This window comes from Eulemur rufifrons, chromosome 7 (assembly GCF_041146395.1).
Source record: "Eulemur rufifrons isolate Redbay chromosome 7, OSU_ERuf_1, whole genome shotgun sequence".
NCBI classification, from domain to species: Eukaryota; Metazoa; Chordata; class Mammalia; order Primates; family Lemuridae; genus Eulemur; species Eulemur rufifrons.
In genome coordinates, this window is record NC_090989.1 from 196,743,544 (window position 1) to 196,762,790 (window position 19,247).

At 41.3% G+C, this 19,247-nt stretch overlaps 1 protein-coding gene across 1 annotated transcript; it reads left to right on the plus strand.

The window, feature by feature from the left end:
* Positions 1 to 16,860: 16,860 nt before the first annotated feature.
* DIRAS2 (DIRAS family GTPase 2) lies at positions 16,861 to 17,460 on the plus strand. Its single transcript, XM_069473994.1, has one exon. The coding sequence runs from the start codon at positions 16,861 to 16,863 to the stop codon at positions 17,458 to 17,460; it is 600 nt and encodes a 199-aa protein (XP_069330095.1).
* The last annotated feature ends 1,787 nt before the right edge of the window (positions 17,461 to 19,247 follow it).

The window sequence follows — 19,247 nt, forward strand, 5'->3', positions numbered from 1 at the left end:
TGCTTCTTAGGGCCGGTTCACGCTGTGCAGCCCTCTGGTTTTGAAGTCCTTGCTTTCCTCGGCTTCCACGACACAGCCCTGCCGTGGAGTTGCTCCTACCCCTCTGGTCACTCTTTCTTTTAGTTCCTTGCAGATCCATTGCTTTTACCAAACATCAAGTTTTGGAGTCTCTTGAGGCTGTGTCTAAGTCAGCCACACCTTCCTCTTTGTTCTCATTTTGTTCTCACGAGCCATCTCATCCACACGGCGTCCACCCCACTTCAGCGCAGGTAACTGCCTCACGTGCCTTCTCGTCCCAGATGCTGCGGCTGGCTCTGGGCACGTCGTCCGCCTGTCTGCCTGGCATGGGTCCCGACTGTCCCAGATGCACTAGGAGAGCTGTGTGCTGAAAATCAAGCTCATGATCTTTCCCCTGGAACCTGGCCTTTGTCCAGCATTCTCTCAGCAAATCATCTCACCCTATGTGTGCAGTTCTGCAAGTTGGAAGCCTTAGGAGTTTCCCTTGACATGTCCTCCTTCCTCAGCCTACTTCTTAACCCTTCCCCCCACCAACCTGTCACCAATTGCTGCTGATGTCACCCTAACTGTCTTCTGTCTTCCCTGCTATCACCTTAGTCCAAGCTGCCTTTGTAGCACCCTCCTTCCGGTATCTGGAAGACCCCTAGCTGTCTCCCTCCCCAGAGCCTGCACAGGGCACATGGGCTTGGTCTGGCTTGGCTAGTACTCCTACAGCAGAGATCATGGACATCGCCAAGCAGGAGCATTGCCCTGTCATCAAAATAGTGGTGTGGTCTGCACTAGCACTCTGTTGTTGCAGCCTGTTACTGCCTGCTCAGCCCCGCTGAGGGTACGTGACTACAGCAGGTGCATGGACGGAGTCACGGCCAAGTAGAGATGAAATCGTAGATCTCTGCTTACATTTCTCTTGCCTGAGGCAAATTGCTTAGCCTGCCTTTCCCAGTGTGTTCATTAGAAGCAACACACAGATTCGTTTATGCATTGTACAAATTCTTTGTAGACACTTTCTATGGGCCAGGCAGTGTTCAAGCACTGGGGAGACAGCAGTGAAGGGAAGAGATGAAAACCCCTCATGGAGCTTTTAATTTAGTGGAAGTAAACACAAATTTTAAAAACAGGAAATTACTTGCTGTGTCAGTAAGGGATACGTGCTCTGGAGAAAATAAAGCCAGAAGAGGCCCCAGACTAGCAGGGTTGAGGCTGGGGTTGTGACTTGAGACAGGGTGGTCAGAAATCCTCACTGAGCAGGCGGGATTTGAGCACAGGCCTGTGGGAGGCAAGGAGGTGAGTCCTGTGGTTATCTGGGGGAGGAACAGTCCAGGTGGAGGGAACAGCCAGTGCAAAGGTCTCATACAGGAGCACGCCAGGCGTGTCTGGGAGCCGGGAGAAGACCCGTGTGGCTGGAATGAAGTGAGCTGGGGGCAAAATTGTGGAAACGAGGTCAGGATGTGGGGTAGGCCCTGTGGGCTGTTACTCTCAGGGAAACAGGGCAGCTGTTGTACGGTTCGAGTCCAGGGATCCCATGTCCTGGAGTCTGGGGGGAGCACCTGGCCACCTGGGAGGCTGCTGCAGGAGTCCAGGGCAGAGATGGCGGTGCTGGGAGCCTGGGAGCGGCACATGCTGTTGGTGGAGTGGGCTTGAGGTATAGGACAATGAGAGCAGGTCGGGGGACTCCCAGGGTCTTGGCCTGGGTGACTGGAGGAACATGCTGCTGTTGACTGAGATGAAGAAAATCGTATGGGAGCACTTCGGGGCCCATAGAGAGAGTTTAGTCTTGCCAGTGTCATACTTGGGATGTGCCCACAGCTCCACCTAGGAGGAGGGAGGGAGTGTGTGGATCTGCAGTGTAGGGCGAGGTCCTGCCCTAGGTGTACAGTTGGGAGTGGTTGGCATATGGATGATGCTTAAAGTCCTGAAACCAGATGATCCCGCTGACCGAGTAAGTAGAGCCTCGAGGGGAGGAGTAGCAGGGCGGGGGCGGGGGCTGTCTTCTGGGCCAGCTAGTTACAGGTGGCAGCATTGGCCCACCTCTCCCACCACCACCCCAGTGTGAGCCACCCTCAGCATGTGTCGCGATTGACGCCGGAGTCTCCTGGCCAGCACCCTGCTTCCATCCTGCCTCTCTGCCCGCAGGGCCGCCAAGGAGTCCTTTTATAATGGAGGTCACATTGACACTTCTCTGCTCAGAGCCCTCCAGCGGCTTCCTAGCCTTCTCCGAGTATTAAATCTCTGCGCACACCTACACTTGCAGTCCTCTGCCGCCTGCCCCCGCTGCTGACCCCGTCTGCTTCCCTTTGCGAGAACTGCCCGGTGGACCTGGGCACAGCAGACAGGGCTGTATTTGCACCTGCTCTTCTCTGCCAGGGGACTCCCCCACCCCCAGACTTCCACAGGGCTCACACCTTCACCTTGCTTCAATCATTGCTCAAGTATCAGTGTGTCAGGGACCCTTCCCTGGCCTGGCATCCCCTCTGATGCCCACGACATGTTCTTGACATGTAATAAAAAGACATTGCATGCATGTATTTTTGTCTAATGGATCCACACCCATCAAAATTCTCCATTTGGAAGAACTTTAAAATGATTTAAAAATTTGATTTTTAAGTTCTTAATTGTGCAGGCTGGAGACTTATTTATGGGTATATTTATATTGTTTTGGGCAAAATCATTTAATGGTGGAATCATTTTTATACATCACTTTTCAAAATGTTTTCTCTATAGAATGATTGGTTTTCCAAAGCAGGTACTGTGTCCCTCGTGTTTAAAATGTCACCCTTACATTACAGGGGTAGGGGATGGGGCACAGGTGTAGCCATGTATTTAGAGAATGTCTAAAAGCCGCCTATCAAACAGAAAACATTAATGAATTTACAGCAGTTGCTTTTTGCATGAAAGAAAAACTCACAACTTGGCATTAATTCTGCAACTCTTATTTATTTTTTGCAGAATAACTAGTGAACCATCCTGTGGTAGAAAATATTTTCATGGTTACTCCTCATCTCCACATACGAGTGCTGTCCGGAAAGGATCCAGCCATGTAATATGTTCTCTGGATCCTTTCTGGACAGCCCTTGTAAAATACTGGAAAGAGTCTACTCTGTCTTGAAAGTCTTATCTTTATATATTAAAAATAAAATATCCAAATGCATGGTGTCCAGTGGTTCCTGGCTGCTTTTGGCTTCCACGCCTTTGCTGCAGTGTGCTGAAGAGTGACGCAGCAAGTTGATTCTCCTCTGGTTCTGTTTCTGTCACTTCACCGTGTCTTTGTGCCATTATTTATTTTTTATTTTGATTGCTAACCTTTAAATGGTTACCCAAATGTTACTTCAAATGGTTAGAGTTTTTAAAAATCTTTATTTTTGTTTTGGCTTTTTACAATTCATTTATCAACCTTCCTTTGTTGTCTCACAAAAAACCGTACTTGCACAGCAGATAATCAATGGGTGTCTCTGACGTGTCTGGCGCTGGGTCGGAGGCATTGGTGTGCTGAGGAATGAGCCCTGCCTTCCTGGCACTGATATGCGAGTACAGGGGGAGAGAGAGAAAACACAAACACAGAAATAAATACTGAAAGAATAATTTATGTACCAAAGTGTCTTATTATTGAAAGAGAATCATTCTAGCAAATAATAGATAAACTGAGGTGTATTTTAAGCATTTTTACTTTTAGCCAACTGTTCAGCAAATCTCTCCCCTCCATGTAACTTCTAATACAATTGGTCCTCTGTATCTGTGGGTGTAACCAACTGGGGATTGAAAATATTCGGGGAAAAAAGGATGGTTGTGCCTGTATGTTCTGAACACGTCATTATTCCCTCAACAATACAGTGTAACAACTCTTTACATAGCATTAATGTTGTATTAGATATTGTAAATAATCCAGAGATGATGTAAGGTATATGGGAGAATGTGCACAGGTTATATGCAAATGCTGCACCATTTTATACCAGGGACTTGAGCACCTGTGGATTTGGTATCTGCAGAGGGTGCTAGAATCACGTGTTCCCACGTGTTCCCATGGATACCTGGGAACAACCGTGTTGGTTTCTTCACATATTTATTTTTTTCTATATATCTTCCTATAGGATTTTGAGAAAGGAGTGAATTTTAGTTTGTCATCATACATTTTGGTGTGTTATTTTATAGATTTTATCACAGCAGGAAAGTGTTTTTCCAATGGTTTGTGGCTTTTTGCCTTTCGCTATTAATAAGAAACCTTAGAAGTGATTGCTAAGCATTTTTTATACAGCAAGCTTAAATTCTGTAACATGTTGGATTCAGCATTGAGTTATTAAACCATGCTGGAAAAAGGATAGGAGTTTGTTTTCATGCTGTCCAGCAGTGTGGACCAAAAGATATACCATGTGAGCCACACATGTAATTTTGTCTTTTCTAGTAACCACGTTTAAAAAAGTAAAAAGACACAAGTGAAATGAATTTAAATAATATATTTTACTTTACCCAATGTGTGCAATATTATCATTTCAACTTATAATCAATATCATGATTACGAAGGGGACGAATTTAACATTCATCCTAAGGTGTCACAGTCCAGCGCAGCTCATTTCAGTTCCATCGGCTGCATTTCCAGTGGATGGAGGCCACTGCGGGGACAGCGCGGGTCTAAAGGCTTGGATTTCAATGCCACGTCTGATCCTGATGGCTTCACATGGTCATTAATGCAATATAAAATTAGGGCTAGGATGCAGGGGTGCATTTTAATTGGCCTTCCCAATACATCACATTTTTGGTTTTGGCCTTTTCAGATCGGACGAGCTCCGTGCTGTCTCTGTGCAGTGTGGATGGCAGGCAGAGGGGCCGTCTGCTCAGTCGCGCTGCTTGCGCTTACGTCGCGAGTGTTTTCTTTAATGCATGGCTTTGTCGTTGTTACTAAAAACGTCTACACAGTCGTATCTATTTTTATTGTGGTAAAATATATGTGACATAAAATTTGCCGTTTTAATCATTTCCAAGAATATAATTTAGTGGCATGAGGTAAATTCGCATTGTCATACAACCCTCGCCGCCACCCGTCTCCGCTCTCCGTGCCCATTACACACGCCCACTCTCCCCTCCCCACCGCCCGGCCACCACTGCTCCGCTTTCTGTCCCTGTGAGTCTGACTGCCCCAGCCTACCTCACACAAATGCAATTGTGCAGCATTTGTTTTTGTGACTGGCTTATGTCACTTAGCACCATGTCCTCTGGGTTCGTCCATGGAGGACGTGTTGCAACATGTGTCACAATTTCTTCCCTTGTAAGGCCGAATAATATTCTTGTCTATGTATATACTACATTTTTTTAATCCATTCATCTGTCTGTGGACGTTTGGGTTGCTTCCACATGGACAGTTGGTCACTGTAAACAATGCCACTGTGAATATCGGTGTGCAAATATCTGTGAGGGCACCTGCCTGCATTTCTTTTAGACATATACCCAGAAGCTGGATCATATGATAATTCTGTCTTCAATTTTTTTCACAGAGGCTGCACCATTTTTGATGCCCACTAGCAATGCACAAGGGTTCCATTTCTCCACATCTTTGTCAAAACTTGTTATATTCTGGGTTTTCTTTTAGTAGTCATTTTAATGGACATGAAGTGGTACTTCACTGTGGTTTCAATTTGCATTTTCCTAATGACTAATGATATTGAACATCTTTTCTTGTGCTTATTGGCCATTTATATATCTTCTTTAGAGAAATGTCTATTCAAGCTCTTTGTCCATTTTTCAGTTGGTTTGTCTTTTTGTTCCTCAGTTGTAAGAGTTCTTCATATATTCTGGATATTAGATCCTTTTCAGCTATATGATATATTTTCTCTTATTCTGTAGATTCTCTTTTAACTTTCTCGATATTGTCTTTGTGCACACAAGTTTTTAATTTTGATGAAGACTTATTTATTCATATGTAATTATAAAGGGCCTAAAATAGCTAAAATGATCTCAAAAAAGAAGAGCAAAATTGAAGGACTCATACTTCCCAATTTTGAAACCTCCCACAGTAAACAAAACTGGGTGTTCTGGCATATGCATAAACATATAGACCAATGAGATAGAATGGAGAGTCTGGAAATAAACCCTTGTGTTCATAGTTGATTGATTTTTGACAAGGGGGCTTAGATTCAATGGGGAAAGAATTCTCTTCAACAAATGGTGGTGTACAGCTGTTTATCTCACATTATATGCAAGAATTAACTCAAAATGGATCAATGACCTAAATATAAGAACTAAAACCATACAACTCTTAGAAAAAACAGGGGTATGTCCTCATGACGTTGGGTTTGGTAATAAAGTCTTAAATATTTAATAGAAATTAATTGAATAAGAATAAATTCTTAAATGTTTAAGACACCAAAAGCATGACAACAAAATAATTCATGATTGATTTAAGGAATCTTTTTAGCCCCTCACCAATTTTGCAAACTTTAATTTGGCCAATGCTAGAAATCCACCTAACTACGTAAACATCCATGGCACTCTGTTCCCGTCTGCTGGCAGTGAATGCAGCACCCTGGGCTAGACACAGTAGCACATCGAGTCCTCATAGCTGGCGTTGAATACTTTCTTTTTTCATACAGGCAGATGCCTGTGCTCCAGCTGGTATTTATTGTTTTACAGGGGTTACCATACTGTGTTGGTCTTGGTCACTGGTCCTTTCACCAAGACAATGGTGTTGTTTATTATTCTCATGATTTTCCTTTTAACTTCCCTCATCCACATGGAAAGAAAAGTAAGAAAGTAGAAAATGCCCAAAATGTAGTCAGGCTCTGGGCAATCTTAAAAGTGTCACTAAGCACATTTTATTTGTCTCTAGGATTCCTGGCCACCACACTTTCCCCAAATGAAATTGTTTCAGCACATATCAGTAAATCTTATTTATATGCTTAAGATGTGGGCTTATTTGCCTTTTGGAAATGAAACTCTTAAAAGTAATTTATTCTACCTCTTCCACTGCAAGAAGTGCCCTATTTCTCTCCAGTTATTTCATTCTTGCAGATATTGGGCATCGTAGTGAGCACCTGAAACCCTCCCGGATGTGTCTACTGCTTCCACACCTGCCTTAACTCCGCCAGGGTGCTGGGGGGATGTCTCCGTAACACCATGAAACAGATTCCTGAAAAAGGGGTCTGCTTTTCTGGAGAAAGACAAGCCACAGATGTTTAACTCTTTTTTATGATCAAACATTTCCCAGAGACAAATTTTTCAGTTTTTAGATTTAGCACATAAAATAAAACTTTATTTAAATTGAGATCCTAAAAATACATAAAAGTACACTTTCATATCTAAAGAATTTATGCTTTGCTGATAGTTTTTCTTAATGCTCTATTCACCTTATATTATTAATAGTTTTAATGGGCTCTCATATACCAAATTTAAATATGGAGTTTGTTTAAAGTTAATAATGTTTCAATGTTATAATGAGGAGAAAGCATCCTGGAAAACCAAGGCAATAATTGAGCAGAGACAAACTTGGGGAATTGCGTGAACCTTTGAGCTCAGGTTGGAGATGGGACATTTTGGGTAGGAGAGTGGACTGAATTCTCATGCTTTCCCAAATGTTCATGCTTGCAGAGTTGAATTCTTCCAGTCTAGAATTTTTCTCTAGTTTCAATTATTTGTTTTTTGAAGCAGGATTATTTGAGGATATGATACAGATAAAAACTGTGGGTTTGTTTTACCTGACATGCTGCTTCTATCTCATTCACATGAATCTAAGTTTCTTCCAAAGGATACTTGAATGGGAAACTTTTGTGACTCAGGAAATCAAAATCTATTTTCCCTGGTATCTAGGCCCTTTAGGCCACATGCTGAGTTTCAGTACTGGAGGTCTCATTGTGAATTCTTTATTGACACACATTTTTATATTCTGTGATACTTTGGAATGGATAGCTTATTCCTGTTTCTTGAGCCTCCCTTTATCTGTCTGTTCATGTATAACCTTTTTAGAAGTATAAGGAAGTCTAGGGACGGTTTAGTCCAACCAAGTTCAAGAAAAGGAAAATAAAAGAGGCATATTTAAAGGCATCCAGGCAGCCTTCCTATTCAGGTCTGGGTTGCTGGTGAGCAGACCTGTGTCATCAGGGGAGCCCACTCCAGTTCCAGCTCTCCCGGCCAACTGGATGATTCTTTCACAAAACAAATGGAAAACCAGAGACCATAAGACCTTTGGGGAAAACAACAAATGAAACAGAAGGACCAAAATGAACAGAGCCTGAGATAGATAAGTGTGAACAGCTACAGCCGATTTCAGCGGCATTCTCACTGAGATTCAGCGTTGGTATCACATTTCATAAGAAAGTGAGGCATGGGCAATGTATATAGCCTGATCTTTTGTACCCCCATAATGAGCTGAATAACAAACAAAAAATAAAAATTAAAATAAAAAAAATATATACATGTATATACATATATAGTCATATATACATATGCATACTCTATATACAGATACACACACAAATACATATACATCCTTACTTTTGAAAATTAATTCAAAACAAGGGATACTATTTAAAATATTTAATAACTAGGAGAGTTCAAGAGCCAATTTGTCAAAACAGGTGCCAGTTGAAAAAAAATGGATACCAGCTGTAAACAACCACTGGTACATACATAACAATGCATGATTATTGTATATATTTTTCTTTTCTGTTTTAAGATTCATTAGAAACATATGACCTTTAAACTAAAATTATGTTAATAAACCATAATAGTTAAAAAAAAAAAAAAGAAAGAAAGTGTTTCTATGAAAAAGAGAGGATCAGAGTTCAAGAAGGGTTATTGAAAATACAAGAGAGAAGATTCTAGAGAAATCAAGAATAGGTACAACCAATCCAGCATCTAATAGAAACTCCAGAAAGAGAGAAAAGATAATAGAGGTTAGGATGATGTTATTTTAAGAAAATAAAATTTCCCCAAGCTTCAGAAAAATCAGGTTTTCATCCCTTCTTTGCTTCCTCCTCTTCCCCCTGCTCCCTAGAAAGCAATTCTAGATATATTCTGGTGAAATGCCATAACTCTAAGGTTAAAGAGAAAACTGTTACCCTTCCAAAGAAAAACCCAGATTTCTTACAAAGGAAAGAGACTCATACTGGCTTTGGATTTTACATTAACAACCCTGGATTCTAAAGTTAAAAATGAAATAATCTTAACATCTGAAGAAGAAAGAATTTGAACTCAGTTTGATGGCATTCAGAATTCTGTTAATCACATCAGATGGTATGAATGCAGAAATTTTAATACCACCTAAAATAATTTATTAGTACGGTTTATATCAAAACATAAAATGGATTCAAGGAAGCAGACAAACTGAAATTCAAAAATTGGCCACTAAGAGTTAAACAAGGAAAAAATTGAGAAAAAAATAAGATCTAAATGTTGCTGATAGAAAATTATTTTTCAGTTAGCAAAGTTTGATGAAAGATAACTTTTCCTTCCCAGTGTGTCCAGACCTACTATCTATTTCTGCAGTGAAAAATTGTTACAAAATCCTGTTAGTGCTGTTTATTGATGGGGTTCAGAAACAACCTATAGACAAAGCACAGACACTTAGATTTTAGAACAAATTGTAAATATTATATGTGAAAAATTTAAATACTGGCATATACTTTAGAATATTATATAAGTAACAAAAAATCAAGTAATGGAGGAAGGAATGTAATAGTGTTAATTTCATAGATATGATCCAAAGTCAATAAGACATGAAGATATATTATGTAAGCAATGAGCATGATTTAAAATTATAATAGTGAACACCAAAAAACGATGGCTGAGTTCTCACTCTTTTTAACAGTGGTTATTTCTGAAAGGAGAGACTAGGGCTTCTGAGGGAAGGGGCTTGGGTATGGATGAAAAAACATTTTATAATCTTGCATTTTTTAAAACCAAGTACCTGCATTATGTCATTTTTTTGTTTGTTTTAAAGTTTAGTTTTATAAAGGGGCTATTAAAACTTAATCAGAGTTGGGCTTTCTCCTGTTCTCTTTGCAAGCTGAATGGTTTGGACTAGTCTGGGCAGCTTGAATCTGAGCTTCCTGAACTGCCACCTGCCCTCCCGTCTCTTCCCTACTCTCCTTGAAGACAGCCCTGCCATGCATCCTGGACTCCAGGTCTGCTCCATCAGTTATCCGTCACCAAATCTATGCAGAGAATCTTTCCCACTCTTTTAACCCTGTACCAGTCGTCCTTTTCTCCCAGTGTCTTTTTAAGTAAAAATTTTATTGAAATATAATTTACCCAATTAAAGTGTTCAGTGGCTTTTTTTTTAGTATATGGACAGGATTGTGCAACCATTAGCATAGTTTTAGAACATTTTCTTCACCCCAAAGGAAATCCTGTGTACATTATCATTACTTCCCATGTCCCCACAGTGCCTTACCCTCTTCCCTAGGCAACCACAAATATGCCTTCTTTCTCTATGGATTGGCAGTTCTGTGTGTTTCATATAATGGATTCAAATGGTAAGTATGGTCTTTTGTTACTGGCTTCTTCCACTTAGCATGTTTTCACGGTTCATCCATGCTGTAGCATGTATCAGTACTTCATTTCTCTTTATGGCTGAATAATGTTTCCTTGTGTGGCTATAACGCATTTTACTTATCCATTCATTAGCTGATGGACATTTGTGCTGTTTCCATTTTTTTGGCTATTATGAATATTGCTGTAAACATTTGTATACAAGTTTTTTTTTGTGGCTATGTGTTTTCATTTCTTGTGGGAATATACCTAGGAGGGGAAGTGCTATGTCATGTGGTAATTCTTTCATTAGCCTTTGGAGGAAGTGATAGAACATTTTCTAAAGCAGCAGTACCATTTTACATTTTTACCAGCAACTCCACATCCTGCCAACATTTGTTATTTTCTGATTTTTGTTGCTGTCGTTATTGTTGTTTTTTATTACAGCTGTCTAAGTTGGGTATAAAGTGAAATTTTGTTATAGTTTTGATTTGCATTTTCCGAATGACTGGTGATATTGAGTATCTTTTCATGTGCTTATTGACCATGTGTATATCACCTTTGGAGAAATATTTAATTAAGTCTTTTGCACATTTTTAATTGGGTTGTTTTATTGTTGAATGTAGAAGTTCTTTATATATTCTGGAATTAATCTATTATCAAATATATGATTTATAAAAATTGTCTACTATTTTGTAGGTTGTTTCTTTCTTGATGGTGTTCTTTGGTTTAGATGAAGTCTAATTTACCTAGTTTTAATCTTGCTGTTCATACTTTTGGTGTCACACCTAAGAAACCATTGTCTAATACAAGATCATAAAAGTTTTTGCCTAAGTTTTCTTCTAAGAGTTTTATAGTTTTAGCTCTTATATTTAGGTCTTTGAGATAATTTTGTATATGGTGTGAGGAGGGATTTAAATTTGTGTATGGTAAGGCCGGGCGTGGTGGCTCATGCCTGTAATCCTAGCACTCTGGGAGGCCGAGGCGGCAGGATTGCTTGAGGTCAGGAGTTCAAGCCTAAGCAAGAGTGAGACCCTGTCTCTACTAAAAAATAGAAAGAAATTAGTCGGACAACTAAAAATATATGGAAAAAATTAGCCAGGCGTGGTGGTGCATGCTTGTAGTCCCAGCTACTGAGGAGGCTGAAGCAGGAGGATTGCTTGAGCCTAGGAGTTTGAGGTTGCTGTGAGCTAGGCTGATGCCACAGCACTCTAGCCCGGGTAATAGAGTGAGACTCTGTCTCAAAAAAATAAAATAAATAAATAAATTTGCGTATGGTGTGAGGGAGGGGTCCAACTTTATTCTTTTGCATGTGGATATCTGGTTTCAGCATCATTCATTGAAAAGACTATTCTCTGTCACTTTTGAATTGAATTTTCATTGTACCCTTGTCAAAAATCAATAGACTATAAATGTGAGGGGTTATTTCTGCACCCTGCCTTCTATTCATCTATATGTCTCTCTTGTATCAGTACGATACTGTCTTGATTATTGTAGCCTTGTAATGAGTTTGAAATCAGGAAGTATGAGCCCTCCGGCTTTTTTCCTTTCTTAATATTTTTCAACATTGTTTTGGCTACTCTGGGTTTCTTGAATTTTTATGTAAATTTTGGGATAAACTTATCAGTTTCTGCAAAGTAGTCAGTGAGATATTTTTAGGCATTGCATTGAATCTCTTGATACTTCAGGGAATATTACCATCTTAACAATATTAAATCTTCTGATATATGAACATGGATATTTTTCCATTTATTTAGGTCTTCTTCAGTTTCTTTGAGCAATGGTTTGTAGTATAAGTTTTGCACCTTTATGTTAAATTTATTCTTCAGTATTTTCTTCTTGATGCTATTATAAATTGAATTGTTCTTAAATTTTCAGATTTTCATTGCAAGTGTATAGAAATACAGTCATATTTTTAATGACTGTTGTATTCTGAAACCTCACTGAGTTAGTTAATTAGTTTTAATAGCTTCTTAGTGGATTCCTTAGGATTTTCTCTGTACAAGCTTATATCATCTGCAAATACAGTTTTATTTCTTACTTTTCAGTGTAGATGGATTTTATTTCATTTTCTTGCTTAATTCCTCTTGATGTGTTGAATGGAAGCTGCAATAGTGGACACCCTTGTCTTTTACCTGATCTTCAGGAGAAAGCATTCAGTCTTTCACCATTAAATATTATGCAAACTGCATGTTTTCTACTGTATGATTTGTATCTGCTGGTGGAAGTTTCCTTTTATTTTTTTTTCTTAAATCATAAATGGTCATTGACTTTTTGTCATTTTTTTTCTTTTTCTAAATACTGAGATTGTGATGTTTTGTCCTTTATTTTATTGATATGGTGTATTACATTCATTGTTTTTGGATGTTAAACCAATTTTGTATTTTTGGGATAAATCTCATTTGGTTATGACATATAATCCTTTTTAAATATTGATTCAGTTTTCTACTGTTTTGTTGTGGATTTTTCTATGTTCATAAGAGATCTTGGTCTGTAGTTCTCTTGTGATGTCTCTGCCTGGTTTTGGTGTCAAGGCAATGCTGGACTCATAGAGTGAGAAATAGTCTCTTTCAAATTTTGGGAAGAGTTTATGAAGAATTGATATTAATTTTCCTTTAAATGTTTGCTAGAATTTACCAGTGAAGCTATCTGGACCTGAGATTTTCTTTGTGGGTAGTTTTTTTTTTTTTTTAATTACTAATTCAATATTTTTACCTGTTATAGTTCTATTCAATTTCTTCTTGAATCAGCTTTGGCAAATTGTGTTTACTTTATCTAAATTATCTAAATTGTTGGCATACAGTGGTCATAGAAATCCCTCATAATCCTTTTATTTTGGCAAGATCAGTAGTGATGTCTTCTCTTCCATTCCTGATTTTAGTAAATTGAGTCTTTTCACTTTTTTGCATGGTCAGTCTAACTGAAGATATATATATTTTTTCTTTATTTTATTAATTTGTACTGTAATTTAAATGTTTCTTTGGGTTTAGTTTGCTCTTTTCTGTCCATTGTCTTAAGGTGGATGATCAGGTTACCAATTTGAGATCTTTGTTCTTTTTTAAATAAAGGCAGCTCAAATGAAGAAAGTTTAAGTAACATGCCAAGTTCTCTTAATAGTATACATCAGATTTGGCATCCGGTCTTCTCCTTTCATTCAACACACTCTCTCCCTGGGGGATTTTTGTTTGTTATAGTGCTATTTATGTATGGATGATACCCAGATATTTATCACTAGACTAGCTCTCTCTGCTGAGCTTCCAAACTAAAACCCCATCAGCCACCAGATGTCTTCCCCGTTTGTCCTACAAACTTGACCCAATCACAGCTCCTTTCTCCCTGCTGTCCACCACCTTTTCTCTAAATCTGCTTCTTCCACAATTTGTCTTGATTAATGGTGGGTGCCACCACTCATCTGCTCTCCTAGATGCACTCCCAGATGCAAGTCCGTGCCAGCTTTCTACCACGGCACAGGTGACATTAGCTCTGTTTCCCATATTTGTTCTTTCTCCTGAGATCCTTTATTCTGACTGACTTGACTTTCATCACATCACCATCTGGCAAGTCCCAGCCCTCTGTGAAATGTTTCTTGAGGACTCCAGGCAGTTAAATGCCCCACTACATTCTTCTGCCTTTGTTTATAACTCGATCACAGCATCTGTCTGTGGGGTGTACTGTTTCCTTTCCTGTGCTTGTCTGCCTTCTAAAGCTGTAAGCATCTATTGGGTAAGCACCAAGTTTGCTAGAAGTTATTTTATAAATGCTTGTGAAATAAATGAATGGTTCTGAGATGGTTTTAGTTTTTGTTAGAGAGTTTAGGGTCAGTATGGAGTTATTGCCCCAATCTATCTCATAAATGCACATTAAACTTTATACCCCTTCAACTGCCTAACTCCTGTTCATCTTTCAGGATCCTGCTCCCATGTCACTTCCTTGGGGAAATTGTCCCCAACATCCCAGGTTTTGTTAGGTTCCTCCAGACCTACCTTTTGCCTGGCTTTTGCTGGAAGTTCAACAGACACTTTTGCAGACCAATAAATAACAGCAACCATGAAAACTTTGTTTCTGTGTCTAACATTTGCTTTCTATATTTTGGTTGCCGATTTAATAATGGAGACACCTTAACATAGCTGACCACATAATGAGTAAATGTGTATAATGAGTGTGTGCCGTGGACTAAGGGCTTTTTTGGAGATATTGGGATACAGAGATTATTAAGATATGTTCCCTTCCAGCTAGATGCCTGCACTCTAGTCTATAGCTGAGTAACCATGACACAAGGCAACGCTGAGTGAGGACATTGCCTTCCAAACAAAAGGGGAACTTCATTCTGAGGACACAGAGAGAAACTTGAGATCAGATTCCATAGGCCATTTTCCATGGTTTGAATGTGTCCTCCAAAAGTTCATGTGTTGGAAACTTAATCCTCAAATTCATATATTAATGGTATTGGAGGTGGGGATTTTGGGAGGTAATTGGGATTAGATGAGGTTATGAGGGTGGGCCCCCATTATGGCATTAGTGGCTTTATAAGAAGAAGGGAGATCCTTGCTAACACTCTAGCTCTATCTTGCCACGTGCTACCTTTTGCCATATTATGACACAGCAAAAGGCCCTCACCAGATGCCAGCACCTTGATGTTGGGCTTCTTAGTCTCCAGAACTGTAAGAAATAAATTTCTTTTCTTTATAAATTACTCAGTCTGTGGGATTCTGTTAGAGCAACAGAAAATGAACTAAGACACCATGATTTTTTTAAAAATACAGAACAATTTATCACAATGTTGTATTCTTGAATTGATCATAATTATCTCATGAACATTTAATAGACTTAATCAAACTCTACAGCAGGCTCTCCTGCAGTCTTTTGTTGTTAATGGACTTCCTGATGTCTTTTTATATTCTCTTTTAGTACTGATGCTTCTTCAGTTTCTTAGAGGGCTTGAGATTCCAAAGTGCATGCAAGAACAACTGAGTATTTAATTGAGCAGATTTGTAGGCAGATGCACACGGTGAAGTCAGAAGATGGGATGTCACAGTCCTGGGCTTTGATCTCCTGTCCTGTCTACCAGTAAACATGTTCATTGCGCAAACACATTTTCTTCCATTGTTAATTATGTTTAATAATTTTTACTGGCCTCTGAAAATGACTTTGTTCAGCAATGCTTTTTATTGTTCCATAGTTACTCTAAGAGTAGAAAAGTGCAAGGCCAGCACAGTGTCTGCTTTCAGGAGAGGATGGATTCCGTGCTGCATATTACTATGTGATTTGTCTAATTAAAAAAAAATTGGATATTGCGTAATTCTCTACCTTTTTGTGTGTCATATGTCCTTCCTTATCAAAGAAGCAACAGGATGAAAAATATTTGGTAGTTTATAAATGAAGAAAGCACATTTACAAATCCCTTGGATTAGGAATGATGTTTGTAATGAAGAGAAACCCCATTCTACTCAATTTTAATGATTGTTTATAAGTAGTTTATACTAATATCCTGGTAATCCCCAACTCCTTTGATTCTTAAAAATTAAGTACATAAAATTGTTCTAATTTTGATGAATGAAATGGCTATCTAAGCTTCTTAGTTAACTGTTAGCACTTTCTGCTTCACGGAGGCAATCTATACCACAGCCTGAGTGACGTCCAAGCCACTGTGACTGGTGCTTGGCAGGCAGCCTGTGGGGTAGGTGTTGGCATCCACTCTGTGTTGGTTGTCTCCTGGCCTCCTCTCTTACATCGGGGACATTACATTCCTGATGCCTTTTGTGTTTCCTTTTCATCATTGCACAACAGAGCTAATGACACCCATTTATGCAAGGTGGTGTGGATTTCATGAGTTAATATAAACACTAAATAAATATTAAGAGTATCCTCCTCCCTCATCTTCCCCTCCCAGTATTTGTTTTAAAAAATCACACATTTTTATGACTAGTGTATTGAGTATTCAGCACTTCAGACAAAGCGGTAAGGGTATGCTGTGACCGTGTGCACGCACCGGTTGGGAGGTGGCTTATTTCTCATCTCCTGGTTGCCTTTCCTTGATTCTGACTTTCAGGCAGACCTTGCACCTTTTCCCTGGGGACAGGGCTCTGTGTGAGCAAAGATGCTCAGGACCGTGGTCCAGTAAGGAGAAAAGACTGGTTCCAGTGAGCCCTTGCCTAGATTGGCTGCCCTTTTGAAAACTGCAGATCAAATAAATTTATTGGATTTAGAATTATAGAAATTTAAAAATGAAATTTAATTGTTCTTGTGTTGGAAAAGTGAAAGCAAACTTTGTTACCTCATTTTGGTAAAGCAATAAAAAGAGTAAAGCAAAGAAGGTTTTTATTAATTTTCTCAAACATCTGATTCCTTCGCTAGGTGCGTCCTCGGTGACAGCTGCGGCCCTCAAGCAACATGCCTGAACAGAGCAACGATTACCGGGTGGCCGTGTTTGGGGCAGGTGGTGTTGGCAAGAGCTCCCTGGTCCTGAGGTTTGTGAAAGGCACGTTCCGGGAAAGCTACATCCCGACGGTGGAGGACACCTACCGGCAGGTGATCAGCTGCGACAAGAGCATATGCACGCTGCAGATCACCGACACGACGGGCAGCCACCAGTTCCCGGCCATGCAGCGGCTGAGCATCTCCAAGGGGCACGCCTTCATCCTGGTGTACTCCATCACCAGCCGCCAGTCCCTGGAGGAGCTCAAGCCCATCTATGAGCAGATCTGTGAGATCAAAGGGGACGTGGAGAGCATCCCCATCATGCTGGTGGGGAACAAGTGTGATGAGAGCCCCAGCCGCGAGGTGCAGAGCGGCGAGGCGGAGGCCTTGGCCCGCGCGTGGAAGTGCGCCTTCATGGAGACCTCGGCCAAGCTCAACCACAACGTCAAGGAGCTTTTCCAGGAGCTGCTCACCCTGGAGAAGCGCAGGACCGTGAGCCTGCAGATCGACGGGAAGAAGAGCAAGCAGCAGAAGAGGAAAGAGAAGCTCAAGGGCAAGTGCGTGGTCATGTGAGTGCGCTTCCCGAGTGGGGGGGGGGGGGGCGGCTGCGGGTCCAGGCCCCCCAACCCCCGCCATCAGGGTAGCATGTTCTGTGCCCGCGTGTGAAACGTCGCGTCTGGCAGAGACGCCCTATCGTCCTTCGCAGGGCGCTCCCCATTCCCAACAGTAAGCCCCTCCCTGGAGTCCCGGAATCCGCCCGGCGGTTAAAAAGAGAACCAGCGCGCTCAGCGTCCCGGGACCGAGGTGCCAGCGGTTCCTGGAGGCAGCGTTCGCCCCAGAGGCAGGAGGACTGGCACCCGCGGAGGCAGCATGTGCGGAGGACTCGGTGCCGTCTGCATGCATGTGAGCTCTGCGAGCCTGGAGCTCCCCGCGCCGACCCCGAACAGGGCTTTCTCGCTGCACAGGAGCAAATAGCATCTCTGGGGGGGGGGGGGGGGGGCGGGGGCGGGGGGCGGCGGGATGCGGTGAGAAGAGCCGGGGTCCAGAGTGGCCTCTGCGTCCCCTGGGTAGTTTATCCCCACGAGAAAATCACAAGGCCCCCCACAGGGATGCTCATTCCCGATTCCCCCCTGGCCTGTCAGGAACCTTGCTACCCCGAGGGGATGCAGTCACCTCACGTAGACCTAGTTAGAAGTATTGTTTTAACCTATTAGAGTATTTATTTTCACATGCAGTGGTAAGTTCACTAACAGCGTGCTGCTCTGTCAGTTCTTCAACTTTGAGTTAAGGATATTGTGACATTATTAAAACATCGCAATAACGTTCCTGTGTGTTATACTTGAAGGGTTTTAGATAACTGAAATTTCCTTCTTTTTACCTGTGAGGAGTATAACTTCTTCCAGTCCACAAATTTTAAATATAAGCAAATAAAGTATCTGTTTTTAGACATTTTTTCCTCCAAAATGGTTTTCTTCTCTTAAATAACTTGATCTGTACCCAGCTGGGTAACAGCCAACAAAGGCCATCCGACATGCAGAAGCACATCCATTTTTTCTAATGGTTACAAACATGTATATGCCACACTTCGCACTGTAATGAAATACTTTGAAATGGAAGTTATTAACTGTGATTTTCATGATCTATCTATATCAGAAATATATTCCTAGAAAATGCATTTAAGTAATAGTCAGTTCTCTTGCATGTTCCATTATACATGTCTTCTAAGAGCTGTTGAATGCAGTATTCACTCTAGAAACAATTATCTACTTCTCCTAATGCTTTGGTGTGAATCTTTCATCCTTCAAACCAAATGGCAGCCCCTGCTGGTTCCCATGTGTCGGCGTGGGATGGGGAGTTGGCTGGAGACGGCTGCTCTGTCCTGGCAGAGTCTCCTACTCTGCCACAGGGGAGTCTGGTGGGGCTCTTCTTCCCGAAAGTTCCCACTGACAGCGCCTGTTAGTTCTCCTGTTTGTTTCAGCCTGCAGAATGCATGTTGGCCCCAACGGGGGTGGCGTCCTCTCAGCAGCCCCTCCTGTCTCCTGCCTGGCAAGCAGAGGGAGCTGCGGTACCATGTGAGCTGGCCCAGGGGTTCTCCTGGCTGTTGGGCAGCAGTGCCAGCCGTGGCAGTGCTCTCAAGTTGGGGGTGTTTGTGTGTAGGGTGGGCTGCAGCAGCACTGTGGCCACCTCCATCCCCCAAAGCACACTTTTTCCCGAACAGGTCCTGGTTTTCTTTAGCCCTTTCTGGTTCTGCTCCCTTGTCCTGGCCCTGTCTTCTGTTCTCCCAGTAGTGTGTGGGAGGTGCCTTTGAAAACCGTGGCTCCATGGTCTCACCACTCCTTGGTGTCCTAGAGCAAAAGAGT

What these genes read in the sequence shown, in the direction of transcription:
- DIRAS2 (XM_069473994.1), top strand. Translation starts at nt 16,861, where the DNA reads ATGCCTGAACAGAGCAACGATTACCGGGTGGCCGTGTTTGGGGCAGGT.